The sequence below is a fragment of the Lissotriton helveticus genome, chromosome 6 (genome assembly GCF_964261635.1).
Source record: "Lissotriton helveticus chromosome 6, aLisHel1.1, whole genome shotgun sequence".
Lineage (NCBI taxonomy): Eukaryota > Metazoa > Chordata > Amphibia > Caudata > Salamandridae > Lissotriton > Lissotriton helveticus.
Window position 1 is genome coordinate 1,681,113,260 of NC_136067.1, and position 23,235 is coordinate 1,681,136,494.

The window sequence follows — 23,235 nt, forward strand, 5'->3', positions numbered from 1 at the left end:
ATCTTGGAGGAGGGAGACTAGAACGCTAAAGTTTGCTTGGAGTTTCTCTGGGAGCCGGAGGCTCACGTGTTAGTGTTAATACTGTGGCGGGGAAGACTGACGAGGAGGTAATGGTATGGTTTTGGTTTTTTTTCTGTTCCATGTTAACTTACTTTCAAAACAAAAGGAAAAATATTACTGTTAATTTAGTGTATGACTGTAGATTCAAATATTCTATTCCGACACATCTGGTACCAGGTCATACGTGTAGTGTAGGTCTTTTTATAGTGGGTCCTGAAGAATCCCCACCTGATCCTTGCCACACTTTGAGGCGAGAAACATGTTGACCTGATATTTTAAATCACTAAATTCTCAATACCAATTAGGTTAATTATTTCCTAAATTAGCACATTCGCTTAATTAGGCATGTGAGCTCAGTCATTAAATAGTTCAGACACTGAGAAATTGCACGTTACACCACCCTACTCATCACAAAAGTCCAGACACCCCTCACTTCACCATACAGCTATTAAATGACCTCTGGCAAGGCGAGTACCCATCATTGCCGCAATGGCCTGACGAGGAGCTAGCCCAATGATGACGCATGACACCGTTTTGGGGGTGTGAGGGCCCATGTGCCTATTGGAGCACATTCCTTTCCCATGAACTGTAGTACTGTCTTTCATGTCGTTAGGCTCTTATATAGCCCCACTTTTAAATGGAGCCCTGAATTCACTTATCCGACCACTTAAGCAGAATTTGCGCCTGTGATTTGATCGCGATGTTACAGTAAGGCATTTGATGTTTCGCTGAAGGTGTATGACTGCGCAGTGCAGACCATGTAAGTGGTAGGTAGAAGTTGTGGTAGGGCTCACAGTATCTATGCATGTTGATGTAGATCTCTGCAGAAATATCTGTGATGTGTAGTTACAGGAATCTCTCTGTACATGCTTTATGGAAAAGATCTATTAACTTTCTCAGTGCTCCTTTTCCTTCATTTAATTTGCTTCCAGGTATTTTGAAAATTTATGGACATGGCGATTGTGACTTGTAGTGTACTACATTTTTTCATAATTTCATTAACGATTTGTTCAATCCTGATATTATCTTGTTCATCTGTTAAGATTTGAAATACAATAATTCTTGCACATCAGTTACATTAGATTTTTTTCACAATCCTTAAAATGCCATCGTGTTCTAACATTTTATACAACTTGCCTTCCCTTCTCTTTGTTTCTAATGTTTATAGGAGCAGAACCAATGACGCTTGGTTCACCTACCTCACCAAAACCTGGGGTTAGTGCCCAGTTCCTGCCAGGATTTTTAATGGGAGATTTACCAACTCCAGTAACTCCACAGCCTCGCCCTTCTCTAGGGATGATGGACATGAGAGCTCCTTTAATTTCAGGTATGTACTGTATGTTGCACACAATAAAATTCTACATTGCAAATACACTAAATGGTCATCCAGAATGCAAGGAATTATGTGAGGAAGACAAATCGACAATGACTCGCATTCAAAGTAAATGGAGCCACACGTCATTGACATGACTTCGTACTTCACAGAAACGCAATTCTGATTGGTGAATGGAATGGGGGGGGGGGGGGTGGCGTCAGATGGATTTAGAGCAAGAGATGCCTTCTAATACCAAGGCACACTTGCTGCTGGTGTAAAACTACAACTGTTCAGAGCAGGGCAGAGTACTGCAATTTCTCATTCGAATAGAAATTTGAAATTAGAAAGGCTCACTCTCCCTAATCACGGAGAGGAAAGCACAGGTAAAAATCCGTGTGCGGAGGTCCACTGTTAGAGAATGGGGAAGTATACTAAAAGCGAAAATACCACTTGCCTGTGGAGAATTTAATGACCATTGTGGTGCATTGCCCTCGTCCTCTGTGACGAGAAAATCAACATGGCATCCATGCGAGAAGCACAAAGTCCAAAATGAAGGGCTAGATGAATGGGGGCGTTGTGGGTAGTGTACTGCGAGGTCTTTGAAAGTCTCTACTAATAATAATTAAAACTGACGGTTTTCCTGATGGATTCATCACTTACTATTTTTTTCATGTATTTTTTTTTTTTTTTTTTTGCCAGATTCACATAGGTTAATTTTATATTATTCAAATTATGGGGGAAATGATTTTTGTTTTTGTTGGGTGGTTTTTGAAGACGCAGCCTTGGGTACCATAAAAGGAGTACTTATGGGAAAAGGTACAATTCAGTTTTTTAATTGCCCTCTGCACACCTTTCTTAAAGGACGCATAAAACGTGGCGATCAACTTGGTGTTTAGTCCAGATCAGATGATTGTTAGGCCAGTGCAATTTAATGGCATGTACATAAGGTGTGTTGGCAAAAATAGCTGCAAGGCAATACACACATTTGTTGTATTTTTTTAGATCCTAATCTTCACAGCTGTAATGCTTTAGAGTACCCAGGTTGTATACTTTGTTCATACATTTTGGAATGCTGACTGCACCCCCTGGCTTGCAGGGTTAATGTTTTGGGATTCGGTGAACATTAAAACTCCTATTGGAGTTGAAGGTTGATCAGTGAATTCTAGTCTTTCTATGGGTGCGACTATGACAGGCCAGACCTTTCTTTCAAAATCCCGGAGTGAAAAACTTTCCAGAAGCTGAACTTAGTATTTAGACACCCTTTTCCACAGACTGCCTAGCCTGTTAAAGGTATTCTGGACCAATGCAGTGACGTCTGAGACATTCTTTAAGTGCTTGATATGCTACATCCTTTGAGCTACAGGGTGGAAATGTTGTATGTTTACACTTTGATCTCTCACCAGTGCTGACCAGAATGTTTTGTGTTCTTGATAGGTTATGTTATTTTGGCCAAATCTTATATATCTAAATGAATTTGAGAAGGTTGAGATTTCTCTTAATTGAGTGGTTTTTTATTGTTTTTTTTAAACCTATCCCTCTCCATTGCGGCAGACATTGAGAATGGCAAAACAGAAACAACTGTCTAAGTAGCATTAAAAAGTGAATGTGAAGTAATTTCAAGAGTGTGGCTTTCTGTTCTTGAATGATCCTTCTCTGAATGATCCTTCTATGAATGTCCACAGGTTTACATGTCTAAATTTGAGTTTCCTCCTTTTTAAACAATTGGGGTTGAATCTCAAATGATTCAAATGCCTCTGTAGAAGAGGTTTATGCTTTGAACCTTTACCTAATTTCAGTGATTGATTCCTTAAAACACTAGACCTTTCATAAGGAGAAGGCAGAAGGTGCGTCCCAAGCCATGGAGACCCTAACAAATTGGACCCACGTTTGAAGGTAATGTTCTATACATTAATTCAGGCATGTCTGGAACACCTTTCCTTCTTGAATGGCAGAGCAGAATAGATGCATAGTTGCAATTTGTCTGGAGACTTGATTATCCGCAGAAGATTCAGATGGCTTTTTTCTTTCTTGTGCAAAAGACATCCTTATGACACTTGATTCTTTGCTTCTATCAGGCCGCTGTACCTGAGTTATGTATTATGGGTGTTTGCTCATGCCGCCGGCCACGCCCCTTTTGAGGCCACGCCCCCCCCCTAACCGTCCTTCGGCACATATATAAATGTGCAACCTCCGGAAGCGCAGCGGGCGCGCCTAAGGCAAGCCAGTCTGCGCCCGTCCGCGAAGGGCCGGGACTAGGGTCTACGACCCCTGGTTTCACACTCTGTGGTCTACCTCATACCTATTCTAGGGAGGCCCTCTTTAGCCTCAGGCCATTACAGTGCTCACACTGTCCTACTATGAATCCCCACTGTGTTCCTCTAACCTGCCCGGTTTGCCTTCTCCCCCTCACATCCTTTCCTTCCCTAACCAACATAGCCTCATCTGACTTTCCTCCATCTCGCATTAAACCTACAGACCTACCTCCGACTCGGACACTGATCAGCCTAAACTGTAGATCATTAGTTAAACATAAGAGAGAGATCTTTGATCTACTCGTCTCGGTGGAACCTGCAGCCTTATTCCTCACTGAGACATGTCTAAAAGACTACTCTGGCCCGGATATTGCTGCTGCTCTCCCTGACAACTACACTTATGTTGGTAAAAACAGATTAATGAAAGATGGTGGAGGGATAGCCATCATTTATAATAGACTGTACTCCTGCAAATGGGAAGACTTTGAATTACCAAACAGCGAAGCCGGTCTTTTCAAACTTTCGCTATTCCCAACTTTACTTTTTCAGGGATGCTCATTTATCGCCCCCCTGGCCCAGCGAGCTCCTGGGCCGCCACCTTTCCTGAGTATGCAGCACCTCTAATTCAGAACTCAACAAACTTTTCAATTATTGGTGATTTGAACCTGCATTTGAATGATCTTTCGTGTCCCACCAGCAGCAATCTTTTACAGGACTTGGCTGCTCTAAATATCACTTTACATAATTCTGGTCCCACTCACAAAGCTTGGAACCTTCTGGACCCTATTCTTTATAATTTAGAAACCATCATATGTGAGGATCCTTCACCTAATATATGGTCCGACCACTATATAGTGACTTTTTCTGTTACCATTGGTTGTCCACCTAACACCCTCTCTAATTCTACAGAATCTAGACCATCCAGAAACTAAAACAAACTGGACTTTAAGAAACTCAACTCCTGTCTTGAGAACTCTAGACCTTTCACGGAAGTCACTAGTATTGAAGCAGCTGATACTGTAAATGCCTGGCTTGCACATGCTGCCGATGCATGATTGCCACAGCGCATGCAAAAGCACAATCCTCACCACCCGCCTGCGCCCTGGTTTACAGCCGCTTTGAAAAAAGAAAAAAACCTTCTGCAAAAACCTCGAGCGCAAATGGCGCACAAATTATGATCTGTGCTCCAAGCAAATCTACAAAGATGCCGTAACTAAATATCATTCTTTATGTAAAACTGCAAAAATTGAACATGTCAACCTAACTATTCTTGAGGCACAAAATCGGCCTAAAGCACTTTTTTAAAGTAGTACAAAAGCTCTCGTGCGCATTATGTCAGCCCAAACCACCATGTCTAGATACTGCACAGTGCACTCTCTGGCTGAAGTTTTTTATCGCCAAAATCAATATAATTTATTCTGATTTTGAGAAACTTGCCCCTCCCCCTTCTTTGTCTCACCTACCAGCTTAAATCTCATCCTCTGATCGAGTGACTTTAGAGGATAGGTCCCTTACCCCTGCACAACAGACCCTTCCCACAGTATCTAACCTCAATCTCCTTTGATTCAGGGATCCCACAGGATACCTGTCCCCCCCACTTCACAGTTGATCGACACATGGGATCCTCTTAACATCAATACTCTCTCTGATATTATCAGTAAAATCAAATCCGGCTCCCCTTTGGATCCTTTTCCCCCCTCAAATATTAAAAATGTTGGACAACCCGTCCCTTGAACTCATTATGGATCTTCTAAACCCCTCCCTTAGAGAAGCCACAGTACCCTCTGCATGGAAACATGCGATGATAGTGCCTCTGCTAAAAAAGGCCAATGCTGACCCTAGCATTCCATCTAACTTCCGTCCAATTTCACTTCTCCTGGTTTTTTCTAAAATTTTGGAAAAGCACATCAATTCTCAACTCTCAAACCATGTTGAATCTAAGGTAATTTTACATCCATCCCAATCTGGTTTTAGGTCTGGTTTCTCGACGGAATCTACTCTGTTGGGGGTTTCTGAAAACATCCGATGCCGAGTGGATAGGGGGGAAACCGTGGCACTTATTTTACTTGATCTGAGTGCCGCATTTGACACGGTTTCCCACCCCATTCTTATCAATGCCCTTAGATCATCTGGCATCACCGTCCCCAGCCCTCAACGTTTGTTAGTTTTCTATCGGATCATACCTTCCAAGTCTTCTCCTCCTCATCAGCCTCCCAAACATATACATCGGCGTATGGTGTTCCGCAAGGTTCCATCCTGAGCCCCTTGCTCTTCAATTTGTATGTCAGACCTTTGGCTACTATTGCAGAGCAAGCTGGGCTCACCATTTACTCGTACACCAATGATACCCAGGTCATCTACTCTCTTTCTACGGGTTCTCACTCCTCTTCCTCCTCCCTCTGCGCAGGCCTCTGTAACATCGCAGCTTGGATGTACGATAACAAACAAACTGAACGGGGGAAAACAGAGCTTCTTCTGTTTGGCCATAACACCACCTTACGGGGACCCCAACACTGGCCCTCTCAAATGGACACTCTACCCATTCCATCTAAAACAGCACGCAACCTCTGCGTCATTTTTGACGACCAGTTATCCATGAAGAACCATGTGGTTAAAACTTCCTCCACTTGTATCACTATCATTAAGTGGTTGCGTAAGATCATCTGGATGCTCCCCCAGGATACTCAGAAAACCGTGGTCCAGGCTTTAATCACCTCTAGACTGGACTACGGGAACATTCTTCTCCTGGGAGCCTGCAAAGAGGTGATTTGCAAATTACAGACTGTCCAGAATATGGCAGCGCGACTGCTCTGTAAACTCCCCAATACATCCCATACCTCCAATTCTTTACGCACTCTGCACTGGCTCCGCATTGAAAGCCGTACTAAATTTAAGGCCCTTTGCTTCATGCATAGAATAAATTCTGGCCTGGCCCCACCCTATCTCAACTCCTTGGTACAGCACTACTGTCCCCTCCGTACTCTGCGATCATCTAATCAGCACTTGTTCTCGGTTCCCAGAATTAAAAGATCCAGAATGGGTGGCCGCTCTTTCGCCTGGCTGGCCCCCTCACTCTGGAATTCCCTTCCTCTCCGGTTGCGAACTGAACCCTGCTACCTTAAGTTTCGCAGTCAAGTAAAAACTTGGTTATTTAACATGTAACAGCCTTCCTTCCTGACCCTCCCCGCCTCATTTGGTTTTTAGCGCCGGGAAACCTACGGGTAGCTGAGCGCTTTATAAACTTTAATATAATCCAATATAATAATAATGCCTGGTGCTCGTACTGCCTGATCACGTCTTAGCAGCCACTTCCACAAAAGCCCTTGTTCTCTTCTCCAACACTCAGTAGCTTGAACTAAAACACAAGAAATACGGTAATTGAATGGGTATGAATATTGTTTACAATTGCAGCAGTAACATGTAACTTGATTTAATTGATGTACGCAGGTGTTAACCATGTTGGGCACATGGAGTCTGCACCATCTATTGAAGACAAGTATAAAGGAATCCTCTATGCTGGGTCATACATTTCCTGGCACCATAAAAGACTACTTCCCCTATGAATTTCAGGAAAAGAGCACTTCTTCGCCAGATAAATACGTTTATATTTGTAAAAAAAAAAAAAGTAAAATGACTCTTTACCCCAAAATCGGTATTACAGTCGGTTATTGCTGTTACCAGGTGCAAAGATTTAAGTATGCAGTTGACCATGTGACAAAGAGAAGATGGTCACTAGGTCACGGAAGGCGCATGGCGGCCCACAGGTGCAACATGACATATGGAACCTTTGTTCCAGTGACACAATACACATTCAGAGCACCTAATTGGTGGCCTAGAAATGCTCTTGGCTAGCCACAATAGGAGTATAGAAATAAACTTTAATCTATGGCAGACCGCACCACTATGATTTTTAGTTTCGAGCATGGGGTTTAGGTGAAGTATTTGAATGCAAAAGGTATTGAAAACGTTATGTATAGGTAAATGTTTAAAATAACATTGTAAATGCCCAACATTGAAACTAGTTTCATTTTAATTTGTCATAGGTCCTCGTCTTTGCAAAATGGGTGACATTTTTTTGCAATGAATTATTAGTATTTAACAAAAATGCAAATGTCTTTGCATTGGCTCCTAACTTTGAACATGTCAAAGATGCAAAATCTCACACCTGCTTGTTAGTCTCTCATAAGACCTTGTGGCCACCAGCACCTTTCACTGATTTTGCTCTTAAACCATTTTTACTCTAAACTTTGTACAAGTGGGGTACCTTTCCAACACGTTCATTGCCTCTTCCTCATACTGTGCTCCCAAACACTTCTCACTTTTGGTATCCATTTATTAGGTCTCGCCTAGCGTAGATGCGCATATGCGCAGCTCGCTCAGTGAGATTTATCGCTTATGAGGACTTTCAGAGAAGGGCTTAAAGCCCAGCCCCTTAATTCTATTGGCTTGCGTCACCATTTATGCTAAACTGTGGCCTGGCTTTGGAAATAAGCTTTCTGTGGTGCCTCCTTTTGGCTTTTTTGTCCGGCCCATTCGGACTGGATCGCCTGCTTCACCTCTGTCGTGAAGCAGTTATCGCAAGGAGACGTGATATGTAAACAAGCCGTGCGATTCGGTCCAGATGGGCCGACAAAAAAGGAGACTTGGCGCCGCGTGTTTATTTTTGCATCGTGCTTTCACTTTAAAGTGAAAGTGCAATGCAAAAATAAGCAGTGGCTGCCTGGCGAGCGCTTGTTTTACATCGCCTTTAGGCCCTTCAGATTGCTTTGTGGTCCCAGAGAATGGGGTACATTTTTTTTTGGGGTGAGTAATGGTTAGAAAAGCTTTGACTAAATGTATAAATAGTTAATTCAGGCACCGTTATTTATTAAACAGGCCTAATGCATTTGATAGTGTCTTTTATTTATGCGTTTGATTAAAAAAACAAATCGCAGGAGGCGCACTCATAATTTCCCCTCACTGGAGTGCCCGACTGGGTGAGTGGGGCATTCTGGAAGGGGCCCGGCCTCCATTGCTCATCCCTCCCGTCCCCCCGTCCCCTGAGTGCTTAGTTCTTATCTTGGACAGAACTGAGTGAATAGCTAAGTATTTGCTATGCAAGAGTGGGTTTAGTCAGATATGGTCTGGACCTGATTGTGTTTGTTTTCCTCAAGAAGCAGGCAATGTCAGGCTGGCAGGTCAACCAGGCCATGTGCAGAGAGAGAGAGAGAGAGTACAGTGCCTCGGTCCCCTGCCGTTACAGCGCTGGACTTGCAGAGTCACGCGCTGCTCAGTTATACGGCACCAACCTTAACGTGGTTCACCAGCAACAGTGCATCTCTGGGAGTGCAGCCTCGACCATGCAGGAACACGTCTGCCATTACAGTGCAGCACTGCACCACATGAACAGTGCTACATCTGCCCTGCAAGGCCTGGATGTGCAGTGCGCCTGGTCTCGAGTTTGTTGGCTGCCACCACAGCATGCCCCACCCCCACCGGATTCATGATGGCTGAAGCCAGGGCTCTTAAGTGGGATGAAAGAACTAGAGGGTCTCTCCATGGGGCGTGGCCGATGCAATTAGGGTGCGACTTAAAAAGTAATCTAAAACTCTGTGCTGTTGACTGGTAATTTGCTGCTTCTGTCATTGCATCCAGATATATAATACATGTAACATTCCACCTACAGTAAGACAGGACTATTGCCTTTGCCCGTGGTTGTTTGTTGCATAAGATAAATATGCAACAACTTTATCTTTGTTGTATAGAATATTGAAAATGCATCAGTGCTGAAATTATGAGACTGTAAAAGAACTATAATGATTCTCTTTCAGGTTGCACTGCTGCAGAGTTAAAACTTAGAGCCAGATAGGGACCCGTCTTGGCATCTATTTTTTTTTTCTTTTTTTTTTTTTTTTTCTTTTTTTTTTACTGCCGGCAGGACCCGGCCCACTTAAAACCCTGGCTGAAGCCCACTACTGTAGGGCACCTATGGTTTTTGCCCCAGCTTCACAACGCAGTAATTCAGTTCCTCGCGGCCGCGCCACTGCTGTGAAGATCTGTTGAAATACACAGTGCTGTCCTGTTCACGGGAACTTGCACACGTTCTCTGCACTCAAACATGAAAAGGGAGGGACTTTAGTGGGCACAAGGCAAATTGTACTTGTCGAAAACCTACGGCACTGTCTAAAAAGACGATGGGACATCTTCCCAAAAAGTGGCCATTTTCGTTAATTTGTTCCCCGACCGAACACCCAAGCAGTAGAAAGGAGGTATGGGGTGGTGGTGGGGGGATTGGGTGGAGGGTGCATTGTCAGAAGGGGTGGTTCCAACTTCACATTGAAAAGTATTGGCTGTTGTCTATTTTCAAGATGTAGAAAGAAGAAAAAATCAAAAAGAGGTGTAGGTCTTCAGAAATAAGCAAGAGTATCTATCATTCAGAAGAGTGGTTGCATATGAACGATACATGATTAAGCCTATTGGCGAGGTATGAACGCTGTCATTAGTCATGATTTGTAAAGTCCTGCACATGTGTGCTGAAATGTATTTCTGGACAAAACAACCAGTTCCTTTCAAGTCAGAACTGATAATTTAACCCCTTCCTCCCCCGCAGCCCTTGACCCCTGCGCCCTTTGCAGCACTGCAGTATGTAAAGTGACACATGTCTTACTCTGAAATCTCTTTTCTGCTGTTGCCTATGAATAACGCCTTTGAGATGAGCCTGGGCGTTAATGTTTGAATAGTACTGTCCTTGGGTGTTGACAGAATAGTGGGAGATTTCTTTAGCATGCTGAAAATCCACTTAATGCCTTACCCTGAGAAGATAACAGCGCAGGCTTCAGCATCGAGTCTCTTTTACATGTTGTTCAGTTTTTATTCTTGTTTGAGGTCCCGCCTTCAGACCGCTTCAGCTGGATCTTGTTGAAAGGCCTGTTTTGTACAATGCCAACACATACTTGGGTCAGTCTACTGCTGCTCATGTTGCGAGTATATCGGTGTTCTGTATCAGTGGCGTATGTCTTTGTCGGTGGCACTTTTAGTGTTGTGTATCTCTGTGACTCTGTGTGTTGGTGGTTTCATGTGTGTATGTATGAGTGACACCACAGGTGTCAATGCAGTTCTATAATATTCCTAAAAAAATGCTAGCTTTCACCCACGATAATGTAAAGCATAACTAAAGCAGCATTAAAAATGCAATAGGTCTCGCCTTTCATTAAGTTAGTCATTTGCTTTGCTATACAATACCATTCGCAAAGCAAATGGCTCTAACTTAAAAGCAAGACCTATTGCATTTTCAAAGCTTAATAATGTAGTGCACACCTTTTTAATGAACACCCATTTTTCCCCAAACCATCTGGGCTGTGCCCCCACAATATTTTGTCATTTTTAAATCTGCAATTGGAATTAGTGGCATGTTTAATTTTATACTAATTCACATTTAAAAAAAGTTTGTTTTACCTACTCAGTAACATTTCTAATAATATACCGCTTCCACCGGATGCATTTAGAATAATGCATAATGTATGCACAGCAGGGAGCGAAGGATTGGTAATTTTTTTGATTTTCAACAGTTGGCCGGTTGAAGCCTCTCTACCCACGCACTAATATGGTTGCTCCATATGCCTGGGAACATCAGTTAAAGGCTATCTATGTAGATTGATTAGCAAAGTCCATTTCCCACAGTAATGCCTGAAATAAAGGGTTAAGCTTCAGTCCTCAGTGGTGTCCCTGGGCCAAAAGCCCCCTCCAGCGTATTTCAGAGGATCCAGATTTCTTGGCCCAGCTGCTTAGGCTCCGGCAGAGATAGATAATCCTAGAATCATTTAGGTGATCTTCTTTGCATCCCATTTTTATAAAGTGAGACCCTTGCTCATCCTAAGACCACTATTGATGGCCCTACTCAACGTAGATCACTTTTTTCGTGTCTTGTAGATGAACTGCAAAAATGGATGTATATGGCTAATGCCGTCCCAATTTATCAGAACGGTTTCCACACCACATGTGGAAGCCTTGATGTCGTCCTGACTTGATCCCTAATAATCCATTGCCAAATAGATTCTACAAAAACTGTCTATTATTCTTTCTTCATAGATTTCCATACAACATGTCATGGGGTCACTAAGGGCCTATGGTGTAGTAATTTACAAAGCTGGGACATTACAGAACCTTTTTTTGTATGTCATAAAATTCCTCTACACTGTCACTAGAGTCTGCATGTAGCTTGTCACAGGGTCAGCATTCTCCATGAAAAATGTGTGCCTGCTGGAAATTGAAACAGACGTGCATCGTCAAATAGCTTGGATCGTGTCCGCATAAGACTGCAAAGGTCATTTGACTACTTAATTATGTTAAGCAGATGTAAATCTTCACAAGAGAAGGGAAGGTCATTCTGTTTGGACCGAAGAAGTTAAAAACTTGATTCTCATGTCTTGGCAACTGCTAAGTTAGCATATGTGTTTTTATAAATATTTTGTGTTTGGGATGAACGAAACTCTGTGGCACCATTTGTCAGATTGACACAGCTAGCTTAATCTAAGCTGTAAAAAGAACCTAGGAAATGTTCACCCATAAAACCAATTATAACTCTGCTTGATGCTAAGCTTATACTGGTGCTTTCACTTGGGCTCGAAGCAAGACCAGTATTCCAAAGGGCTTGATTGTTCGATGCACTTTATGCAGGAATAGGTTTTCCCTGCCAAAACTGCTTGTGATGGAATTGTATTTGGTTACATACCAATGTAGGGCAACATTAGATAAGAAACTATGTGCAAAACATTTAGCTCGTAGACCAATCCTATTTTAGGTTTTGGGCCCAATTAAGTTAAACCTCCGAGATTTACTTCTATCTACCATGAAAGAAGCCTCATGCAGTTTCATACAGTCAGGTCTCGCCGGCTTTCTCAGCGTGCAAATATTTTGCTCTTATTGACTCCTATTAATTTACCTGGCTACAAGATTATATGTATACCCGGTTGATCACAGTAATAAATGATTGCTTATCAGATTAATTTTACTAAGCAAGTTTAGGAGACCTAGACGTATTTCCCAGAGCCAGCTTTTGAATTTGCTGCCTTGATGAGTCAAAAGATCATCTCGCGACCTGGAACAGAACACCATTAGTTCAAAAACCTCATTCAAGTGCTGTAATATAGACTTGCTGTGGTGCAGTGTTAATTTCGTATTTGGCTACATTTTGAACCAGGAGTTATATGTATGAAATATTTAGATAGTGTGCTGTGGTAGTTGAATTCCTTGATAGCTTCCGGACACTACTACTAGAGAAGAGCGAGAGAGAGAAAAACATCTTATTAGCCAGAATACAGTGGAAAGGGGTTTGCTAATGGAAATATTGTATCAAATAGTGGCAGCTAATGAATACTTTTTAAGCCGTTTGGATTGGTTGACCATCCTCACATTGTCCGATTACTGTGTATATATATATATATATATCAAGCTGTAACATGATTTATTATTGAAGAAAGACATGAAACTTTAAAATTGGGCAACTTATACCAGTTCTTTCCTGTAACTGGAACTCTTATTGAGATTCCTGTGCCTTAAAAGGAAATCTTGATGTCTTTCAGGAATGCTTGAAAGCTCAGTTGTCCTTTATCAAGAAACGAAGATATTTCTGGTGGGTGCCATGAAAGTAGTTTCTAGTCTGTGTTCTCAATCTTAAGTATTTCCTTGTAGAATATAGTCAAGTCAAAACCACTTTAATCGATTAATTAAAATCATAAAAGGTACACATAATAACACACAGTACATACAATATAATTCCATTAATACAATTTAAAACAATGATATTTCTTAAAATATATTATACAGGTGAATATAAGTTACACCAAAGATCAGCAGACAAAATTGTTAACACATCTTTGATTCTTAACCGCATGCGTGCGGGCAGAATTCCGCTCGCACGCTGAGATTTTTAAAACCGCACTTTACATGACGAGCTGGGCTCGTCATGAGCGTGCGAGGAGGCTACCTCATGATGAGCCCAGCTCGTCATGAGCGTGGAAGGGGTTAAGACGCACGGCTGCAACAAAGTAACTTGCAATGTTAAAGATGTTTCACGGATTCTCCAATAGTTGTAAATAAAGCAAGGCAGGCTTAGCCTGGAAAATCCCATTCCCTTTTACAGTGGTATTATAAATTTCATTCTGATTTCATAAAAATGACCGCAGAAAAGCGTAAAATGCATTGTATCTTGTCTAGAGCTATCGTCACAGTTGCAAAGGGCTATTTCATCAGGCTTACCCCACCCTTCGTATGTTCCTAATACAAAATGGATTAGATTAAAACGAAATTTTGTTAACAATATGCGATGAAATGGCCTTGTAACCAACTGCAAATATGGCTCAATCAACGGTGTCGTAACTAACAAAAAATGGGCCCTAACAAGAGGCTTTTTTAATTCAGTATCCTACCTTTCCATAGATCTTCGGGCCAAGAAGTGTGTTTTTTTTTTTACCCAAGCGATATCCCCATTTACAATAACATCTGGATTTACAAATAGCTCTATACGCCCAAGTTTCTTCAGCTCCTTTTTTACATAAGATAACCACTGTATTTCCTTTCCCAATCCTTTAAAATCTGCTGATTTTAAAAGTAAATCCGGGTTGTTCCAAACTTTTATCCAACACACAAGTGGAGCCAAACTAATCTGATCCGACACAAACCCCATCCCTAGTTCCTGGTGGGTAGCAAAGGTGGGCGAGGACTGTCGTATGGATAACAAAGATCGGAAAAATGTAATTTCTACCTTTTGAAGTTCTTCTGCCTGTTTGTACCCCCATATAGCTGATCCATACAAAGCTGCTGGCAAACATTTTGCCTTCTAAATTGATATAACAGCTTCACAGGGCCTGCCCCCCTAACTGCTGGGCAAAGCTTTGGACTGCATGCGTTGCTCTGGTTAGCATAGCTTTTTTTTACTAAAAACTGGGGGGTCCAGGAGCATCGTTCATCGAACATGACTCCCAAGTAGGTGAAGGCCTTGACCCTTTTTACTTCAACCTCCTTGCAGTAAAGACCTAAGCTTATTTTTACCTACACCTATGGCCATTGTGTGTGACTTTGCACCATTTACAACCAGATCCATTGAATCCATGAACTCTCCAAATGCACTCAACAACCTTTTGTAGGCCTAACGGGGTGTGGGCAATCAAGACCGCATCGTCCGCGTAGAGGAGAACCGGGATGGAACGGTCTTCTATACGCGGGACGTCTAGAGTAGCAGTGTCCAGATGTTTATCTAGGGCATTCACGAATAAAGTAAATTGGAGAGGGGCCAGAATACAGCCTTGCCTGACCCCTCTACCAGAATTAAAAGATCGAGTACATGCTCCCTCTTGGAAGATCCTCACAGACGCCTTTAGGTCCCTGTGTCTGCAAGAAAATAGACCAAACCAGGATCAAAGCCCAGATCCAGTAAGAGTGTCCACAGCTTCGATCTATTGACTAAATCGAAAGCTGTGGAGAGGTCCATAAAACCCAAGTAGATCGTCCCCTTGGAAGCTTTAGTGTATTTTTGTGTTAGCAAATATAAGTTTAAGCACTGGTGTTCTGTGCTTCTTCCAGTTCTAAACCCATATTGGCACTCTGTCAGAATTTTATTATCTGTCGCCCATTCAGATAATTTAGATAGAATGAATTTTCCCAGTATCTTAACAGATGAATCTATTAACGAAATGGGCCTATAACAACGAGGGTCCCCTCTTTGCCCCTTTTTAAAAACTGGAATATAAATGAATTCCTGATGCTGTCTAAAATGAAAAGGGAGTAATAGTCAATCTAGTTGTGTCTATGTATTCACAGAGACATGTGATTAATAAAACGTTTGATATTCTGCTCCTGGGCAGGCTGCAATTATATTTTTTGAAGATTCAAGAGCCAATCTGGAAAGAGATCTTCTACACTCTGCTTGGTTTCTTGAATTTGTTTTATGTTGCTTAAAGACTTTAAAAATGTTTTTCAGTACTTTGGCAGCTAGATTTGTCGCTAAAATTCCTAGGAAGAGTGGCAGCTGACCAATTTTGCATCGGGTGCATTGGCTCCAAGTTAGTTAGAAAATCTTGTTTTAAGTGGGCAAATACAGTCTTGCGCCCGATTCAGACCTACTACTTATACTGTGCCTATCTCCGGGCAGGCTTTCTCCCGAAGCCCGCTGGCCCCCACTGCTCTGATGCCCCTGCTGACTTGTACCAGATGGTGTGGTCGTGTCCTGTGATTCAAAGAAATTTGACAAACGTGTTAAGAAAACTCACGGATATTCTGGGAGCTACAACTCTCCTCTCTGATGCTGCCGCCGAAGGTTCTGGTGGCTTGGATTGGGGGGTTGGGGGCGGGGGGGTCGGTATCGGTTGTTCTAGGGCAGACGAGGCATTCCTGGGCACTGCCAACATGGTGGCTAACCATGACATAGCGACTGATGGAAAAGGAGTCGACTGATGTGTACAGCAGGAGAGAACTATATTGAAGCAAGAGGTTGTCCTTCATAACACGAACGTATATGGGGGAAATGGTTGGGTCAACTGGAATCATCCATTTACCGCAGTGTGTTGTATGCTTCGATATGTCTCTTCTTGATCATTCACCTTCTACTGATGTGTGATGCTGCACGTTTACACCATGATCCATCTATTTGAGATGTACCCGTCTGTGCCATCTGATTGCTTTATGTTGTCTGTTAAACTCAATAAATGGTTATAAAAAAAAGTGATATTTTAAATGTAGAACAGCATTATAAGGAAATGTAAAAACGTCTAGTCTAAATTGTGGTTTTCACTTGTATTACATTGATTCTATGTAGTAGGTTTAACAAGATCTATTTGGAGAAAATAAAGTGTAATTTGGGAGCCAGGGTAGTGACCTTATTTCTGACTTGGTGCTCTGTTTACAATGTTTATTTCCACAAACTGGTAAAATCATTGATGCTTCCATCAAGAATGTGGTTGCAAAGGTGAGTGTTGATTGAGCTGAGTAATGTACTCAAAGCAGCACTGCCATAGTGAGAGCCTTTTTTTTTTTTTTTTAACTGCATCCATTTAACTTTGAATTTGTTTAGGTAAGTCTAAAAGCCTGCAAATTAGTTCAGCTCAATGAATTAAGGGTAGTAATTCACATGGAATACTGCAAAATACGAGCTTTGAAACAATACGCAATTTAAGAATACTTATCTCTTATGAAAACCAACTGTAAAAGCTTTCCCGTAAAGAACTCGATCTGTGCACGAATTAATGTACGAGTACCCTCAATTAGTATTTCCCCACAACATTCCTCTGAAAAAATAGATGCAGCTATTCATGTCCGGTTCGAGATGTATTTATTTATTGACCAGCCGCAACACTAGCTCATTACAGCCTTGATCGTCAGGTCTTTGGGAGCAATGATGTTGTGAACTATATATATTTAGTACTCCATGGCAGTTGCCGCTGGGTTAGGATTGTGTTTCCATAGGAAATGCTTTTTTTGTGGTGTTCAATTCCGCGCCGATTGACAAATCTTCACAATACGTTAAAACGTGCTAATGTTTTTAAATTGCATATGGAAAGTTGTGAGGTGATCTGTCAATTGAAGTCCGTGAAATTTGGAGAGGGAGGAGGTCCGAAAAATAGTTTTCCCTATTCATTTTTCCACAGGAACATTAAATACAGTTAGAGCTCAGACAGCTGAACGGATTTATACCAAATTTGGCAGAAAGCTAGATCTTGGTCAAGAAAGAGTGCTTGGTTTGGATTTGATATAAATCTGTTCAGTAGTTTGAGTAATTAATGCACAAAAACCTTGTAAATATCACGCTGCAGAGGATCCGAGGGGCTGAAAGATTTCATAGTGAGATATGCTTGGCTGCCGCCATCAACAAGGACGTACCCATCAGAAAGAACAAACCTAATAACTTTTTTTTTTTTTAAGTGTTATGTTATGTTAAGTGAGCCATTATGGGGCGCTCCTTGCAGGAGCAGTGAATAATAAATGAGCTGCTCCTGCCTTCCATGCACTCGCAACGGAGCATCTGTGGGGATGCCCCAGCGGCCCTTGTTGCCACCCAGGGCAGCGACAAAAGCTCAAACCGTTTGAGCTACAGGGGAAACTCCAGTGCCCCCTGCAGCCTATGCCTACTTTTCAGCCAGCACCCATTGCGGTGCTGCTGAGAGCTGGCTCTTACTCTGCTCCCACCAGTAAGGAGCAGCATTTTTCTCTGCTTGAAACCCATCCTCCCCAGCATCCACCGCTCTCCTCCCCCCCCTTCTACCGAGCGGGAGTTAAGTTATCTTCATTCTTGTGAGAGTGAAGGCAGGGTCTCCAGGACACAGGTCACATCAAGCCCTGGGGCCACTAACCAGGGCATGTGGCCCTGCCTCCCCTAAATTGAACTTTTGGGCCTTTAAGAGGCTCGGGGGGGATAGGACCCCCAGGGGACGGGGATCCCGGGGCTAATAAGGGGCTTGAGGGGAAAAGGGGACTTTTTTTTCATTGTCTTGCTTCGTTATACCACTAACTATCAAGCCTTCTTTTGAGTGATTATTTCTCTTCCTCTGTTCCCTTTTACTTCTTTCCAAAGTACATAATCTGGAAGACCTGGCAGCTGATACTGTCCAAGTCCTTCCCAACTGCTGCCCAAGCTCTGAAGTAAGCACAGCACCCCTGCCACTGTGCTTTGTTATATATTTACGTATCCATGTACGGAAACCCTTTATGTTGCCGCTTAATGTTAGTGTGATGTATCGCCTGCACTTGCTATAAATGCCTTGAGAGCGAGGAATTTCCAGAGCCTCCTCTCTAGAACTTCTGTAGCCCTTATAACACGTTTTGTGTGTCATTTGTCTCTCCCTTCAAGTTTCTCTTCCTGGAAGAAATCCTCGATGGTGGTGCTTACAAGAAGTGTGTGTTGCCCCCATCAATAACTGGGTTATCTCTGACACAGTTGTGACCTTTCCTGCTATGATGCCTAATATGGTATGATAGAAATTCTTGAAATACTGTGGTCAGCTTTGATATAGTTGCACATAATGGCAGCCATGGGCTAATAGTGGCATTCCTAACACAGTGGTGGCCACTCTACATAGTAAGGGTAAAGAAATACATTTTGTGGGCATCTTTTACATTATAGAGTCCAGCCCTTGCATACGTTTGGCTCTGACATAATGGTGGGCAGTCATATTAGATTGTAGGCATCCCTGGCATTAATGAGCATGCCTGACGTGATGCATTTGTACGTGTAAGTACTTGATGGAAATGATGAGCTGAGTTTTGAGGACCCATATTAAAAAAAAAAAACAACAACTTGTAAGTTAATTTATTGTGTTCCCCTCCCCCCCCCCATAGAGATGTTTTTCTTTGCTACTTTGTTTGTGTACCCAAAATAGACAGTGTATTTGATAGCAAACCGGTGCATTTTCATAAACTTATGTTTGAAGGCAGAATGGCTAAATTTCCAAAACAAGTTTAAAGATGATTTAACTGACTGGTAATTCAAACTAAGCTGAGGGGGGTCTATTGCTGTCATTTCTTTTGTGCAAGCGGACACTTGCTGCTATTGCTATTTCATTAGTAGTGTGAAGGCACTTCATATTAAGTGTTTATTGATATTACTGCGGGTAACCCTGCGTGATACATGTAGTGGTCACCATTGCAATCTCATCGAATGCAGTCACTGACATGAAAAGGATTACTATTTGTTAGTAGCTCAGGATGCATTTGTTGATCAGAAGCAGTTTGTTAATAGAGAAGTTTGGAGACGCTGGCTATGAATTTTCCAGTATAATGTTAGTGGGTGTGCTCTCTATTGTTTTATTAAACTTGTTACGTTGTGTTGTAGGGGGCAGTCCTCCACAGCCAGTTGTTCCTAGTCATAAAGATAAAAGTGGCGCACCACCAGTACGAAGTATTTATGATGATATAACCAGTCCAGGACTTGGAACAACACCTTTGAGTTCGCGGAAGCAGGTAATGTGTTCACTTCTTTTAGTGACTGATACAATTACATAATAAAGTGAGGAGCTAGCTATTCTAAAGTGACTTTCCATATTTAAGCAGCCCTAGGCTGGTGGTACTTTCAGGACATTGTCAAAAATGTACTTTTATTTAACGAACATCTCCTTTTGCCTCTTGCCATCTCTATGTCTTGCATGGATTCTTCCTCACATTTATCACATTGCACCCTCGATCTTACTGCTTCCAAGAACTTATCATTTTAGTTGGCCAAACACACACCAAAGTAGGCAAAGACAGTTTCTTTGTTTCAGTCCCTACACGCTTGTAGTGCCACACCGGAGACCGAATCCGTTTGTTTTAATGCATTCAATATGTGCACACTGTATTCTATTTGCCATCAGTGGCCAGATCTGTCTTCTATAATCCTCCAATGTATATGCACAGAGTAGTCCAAGGATGGAGAGATATATATATACTCTATTATGGAGACAAAAAAAACTAACCTGTTATGTAAAGACCTCTTATGTGAAGGTCTGCCATTAAATACATATTTAGTTGTATTGCAGACTAGGTTACAATGATTTAAATATACAAAACACACGCACACAGAGTGAGGGAAAGTCCCCTAAATTCATTGCTTTGAAGTGTCATTTACAGTTTGGAACAGCTCACAGCTAGCCTACATAATAGAGGTCTGACCACTTCAACCATTAAGCTGGTTGCCATTGTCATTCGAATGTTTTAGATTAGCCCACAAGACAGCAGTTCTATGTTTTGGGTGATGGATGTTATGAGTGACAACAGTTTACTGATGTTGACCGCATCGCTGCATCAGCAAGGGGCATGCCCTAGGCAAATGAGTTCCTATCAGCGTGCACCCACTTTGCATATTGCACACTGGCCCTTCATGGAGCTGGAGCGGGGAGACTAGTGACCCTCTGGAACCCCCTGACCTCCCGCCCCAGACATGGGCTTCCATGGAGACTTGAGACACTTTGTGCTCCTAATAGTGAGTAGCATTGAAGCCTTACTTTGTATCTCTGGATGTCATTGCTGTCCAAGTGATGCGCTTAGTTGTGCTTTGTACGCCTCATGTGACTGTATTTTTGTTCGTAAACGGATGCACAGGTTACCTGCTTCATGTGACCCCCACACAGACAGCCGTTTCCTACTATCCAGTGTGTGCCTCTCCAGAAGGTACCACAGTACTGCTCCATCACTCACTTTCAGTTTGCTCCTCTTCAAAAAGTGCTGCCTTTGCAGTGTTGAGCAGGGTGATCTAAGCATCTCGCTCACCTTTTAGGCCCATGTACCACTCCTCCATGGATTGTTTTGTGTTCATGGACTTCATTACCAGTTTTCCATATACATGGATTAATGTTCATGATAAATTCTTCAAATCTCCTGCTTTTCATCCTGCTGCCTCATAAGGCACACAGTAGAGCACAGCATTGCTAATGTCATTTGCGCTCCCCTCAACTTTCAGAGCAAGTGACCAGAGATTGATGTAATTTGACCCAACAAGTATTAGGCTTAAAGTTAATTCCGGTGCAATTAAGTTTTTAAGGAGCAGATGTTGTGTATTGAACATGACCTGGAGCAGGAGATGTGTCCGCTGAGCGAGGAAGGTTTCCCTGCAGCAGTTATTTCTAAAGCTGTTGATTTTGTGGAGAAACGAAGAGCGGTCCAGACAGTTTGTATCTTGAAGAACAGCAGTGCTAAGGTCAACGCTTGACCTATGATTGACTGTTTCAGCCAGGCTATGTCCGCCTTATTGCAGCACCAGCCACTGGCAGACAGGCTGCCTTAAGTCGCTGCCCTTGAAAAGCAGACACTCCATTTCAGATCAAAGCTGACCATGTTCCAGAACACTTCACCTGGCCAATTCGGGTCAGCACTTCCTTTGACACTCAACAAATCCTTGTCAGCCGGCAGATGTTGGTATTCAAAACCTCAGCGTACCGTTGTGATGTTGGAGTAGCTAGCTCTACAGTGTTCACTTTCACCTTGTTCATGGCCCTTTTTTTAAATTTTATTTTAAATCACCATCTACATTTCTTTCTTGTTTGGCCATGGTTCCATACATGCTTCCCTTAGCCCCTTTGCCCTCTTTTTGTCACTAACCACTTTAGATGCCAGATAGCCAACTGCAAGTGTCACACACACACACCACCCTTTGGTGTCTGCTTCTGTGCACCTCTCAACACTTGATTTTTGCTTCTCCTTTCTGTTTGTACCTACCCCATCTCCAACTTCTCCTCTTTTTCTTTTTGCTATTGATTTTGTCCCCTGATCATTTTTCAACCCATCATGTTTGCTCATTATTTGTTTGCATGCCTCACTGCCTGATTTCTGTTATTGCTCTTTCTACTAGTCTCTTCTGAATGCTTAATATTTTTTCTGGTCTCTTTTGTATGCTCTTCTATAAACTGGCTCATCTAGTCACACACCGAGCTCATTGTGTTCAGCCAGTCATCCATGAACATAACTGAAACCTCAAACTTGCCAGTTGATGAGCAAGTATTATTACTCAAAGTGCAACACTGCCACATTATAGAGTATCTGTGAACAGAATCTTGTGGAGCCAGGTTCACAGAAATCAGGAGATTGCAGGAGACCAAAGAACATGACAATTAAGAGTGTGCTGTAAAGCGCTGTGCCTTTGATTCTTACATAGTTTATATTAAACGTTTGCAACTTGCTATAGAAGGAGGTAGTGATTAGCCTAGAATCCCTAAATCAGATTGTTCAGCTTTGCAGTATATGGACAACTACCTAAATGTATGAAGCCCTTAATCCCACTAAGTGAAATTCCATTGTATTGAGACCATTAACTACACCAGAGCTTCATGTACGGGAGAAAGGAGTTGATGGGATTCTGCTGTACTGTAGTAAATTGAATTATTATTTGGGGTGGGCGACCTCATGAAATAGTAAACTCCTTGTCAGAGTGAACCCTCAAAGTCACTAAATTAGCCTGAGCTCAACCCTCTGGAAGCTAAGTCACAGAACTGAAACACCTAACTTAGAACAATGTATAAAATATTTTTCAGGACAGCAATAGGGTCAAAACATCAAGCCATAAAAAATTCCAAACCCAATTAAAAAAATAAAGTAAAAGTTAAAAACAAAATGACACTAAAACAACAAAATCGAATAAGGAGAATCGGGGATAATAATTTTTAAAGATTTAAGTAAAAATAGTGCCAAAACACAGAGCCAGAAGTATTCAATAGTTGCTGTAGACTGGAACGAGGCGCAATTTAAGGCCGACTGTGAGGGAGTCTTGGTTGGATATACCAGATAGATTGATCTGGGTGAAAGTCTAAGAAGTCAAAAAGTTCAAAAAAAACTTTCAAAGTCTAAATCTAAGAGTGGCTTCTTAACTTTTTTTGCAGCCTGTGGGACAAATCTGAATTTGTTGCCCTCGCCATGCAACTGCCAGTCAGATGCCTGGTGTGCAGGGTAGTACAGCTAAGCCTCTGGAGTTTTTGAGGGTCCTGCTTGGAAAAAAAACAAACTGACACATTTTTTCAGACATGATGCAGCCTTTCAGGGGGATTAATGTGAACTTTAAATCGGTCTCTGTGAAACTGTTGGTCTTGGAACTTTTTTCGAGTAGGCCCCCTTAACTCTGGAGCATTTTGAAGATCGCGATAGTCTTTGACAACTCTAAACTTGAACTCTAATGGA

The 23,235-nt window shown here is 42.2% G+C and overlaps 1 protein-coding gene across 1 annotated transcript in view; it reads left to right on the top strand.

The window, feature by feature from the left end:
- The window catches only part of NUP35 (nucleoporin 35), an 87,686-nt gene that overhangs the window by 21,823 nt on the left and 42,628 nt on the right, over window positions 1–23,235 (top strand). Inside the window, exons 2-3 of the mRNA XM_078649530.1 lie at window positions 1,229–1,387; window positions 19,427–19,554. Of these exons, the coding sequence (XP_078505656.1) occupies window positions 1,229–1,387; window positions 19,427–19,554 (287 nt within the window). The remainder of the gene's footprint in view (window positions 1–1,228; window positions 1,388–19,426; window positions 19,555–23,235) is intronic.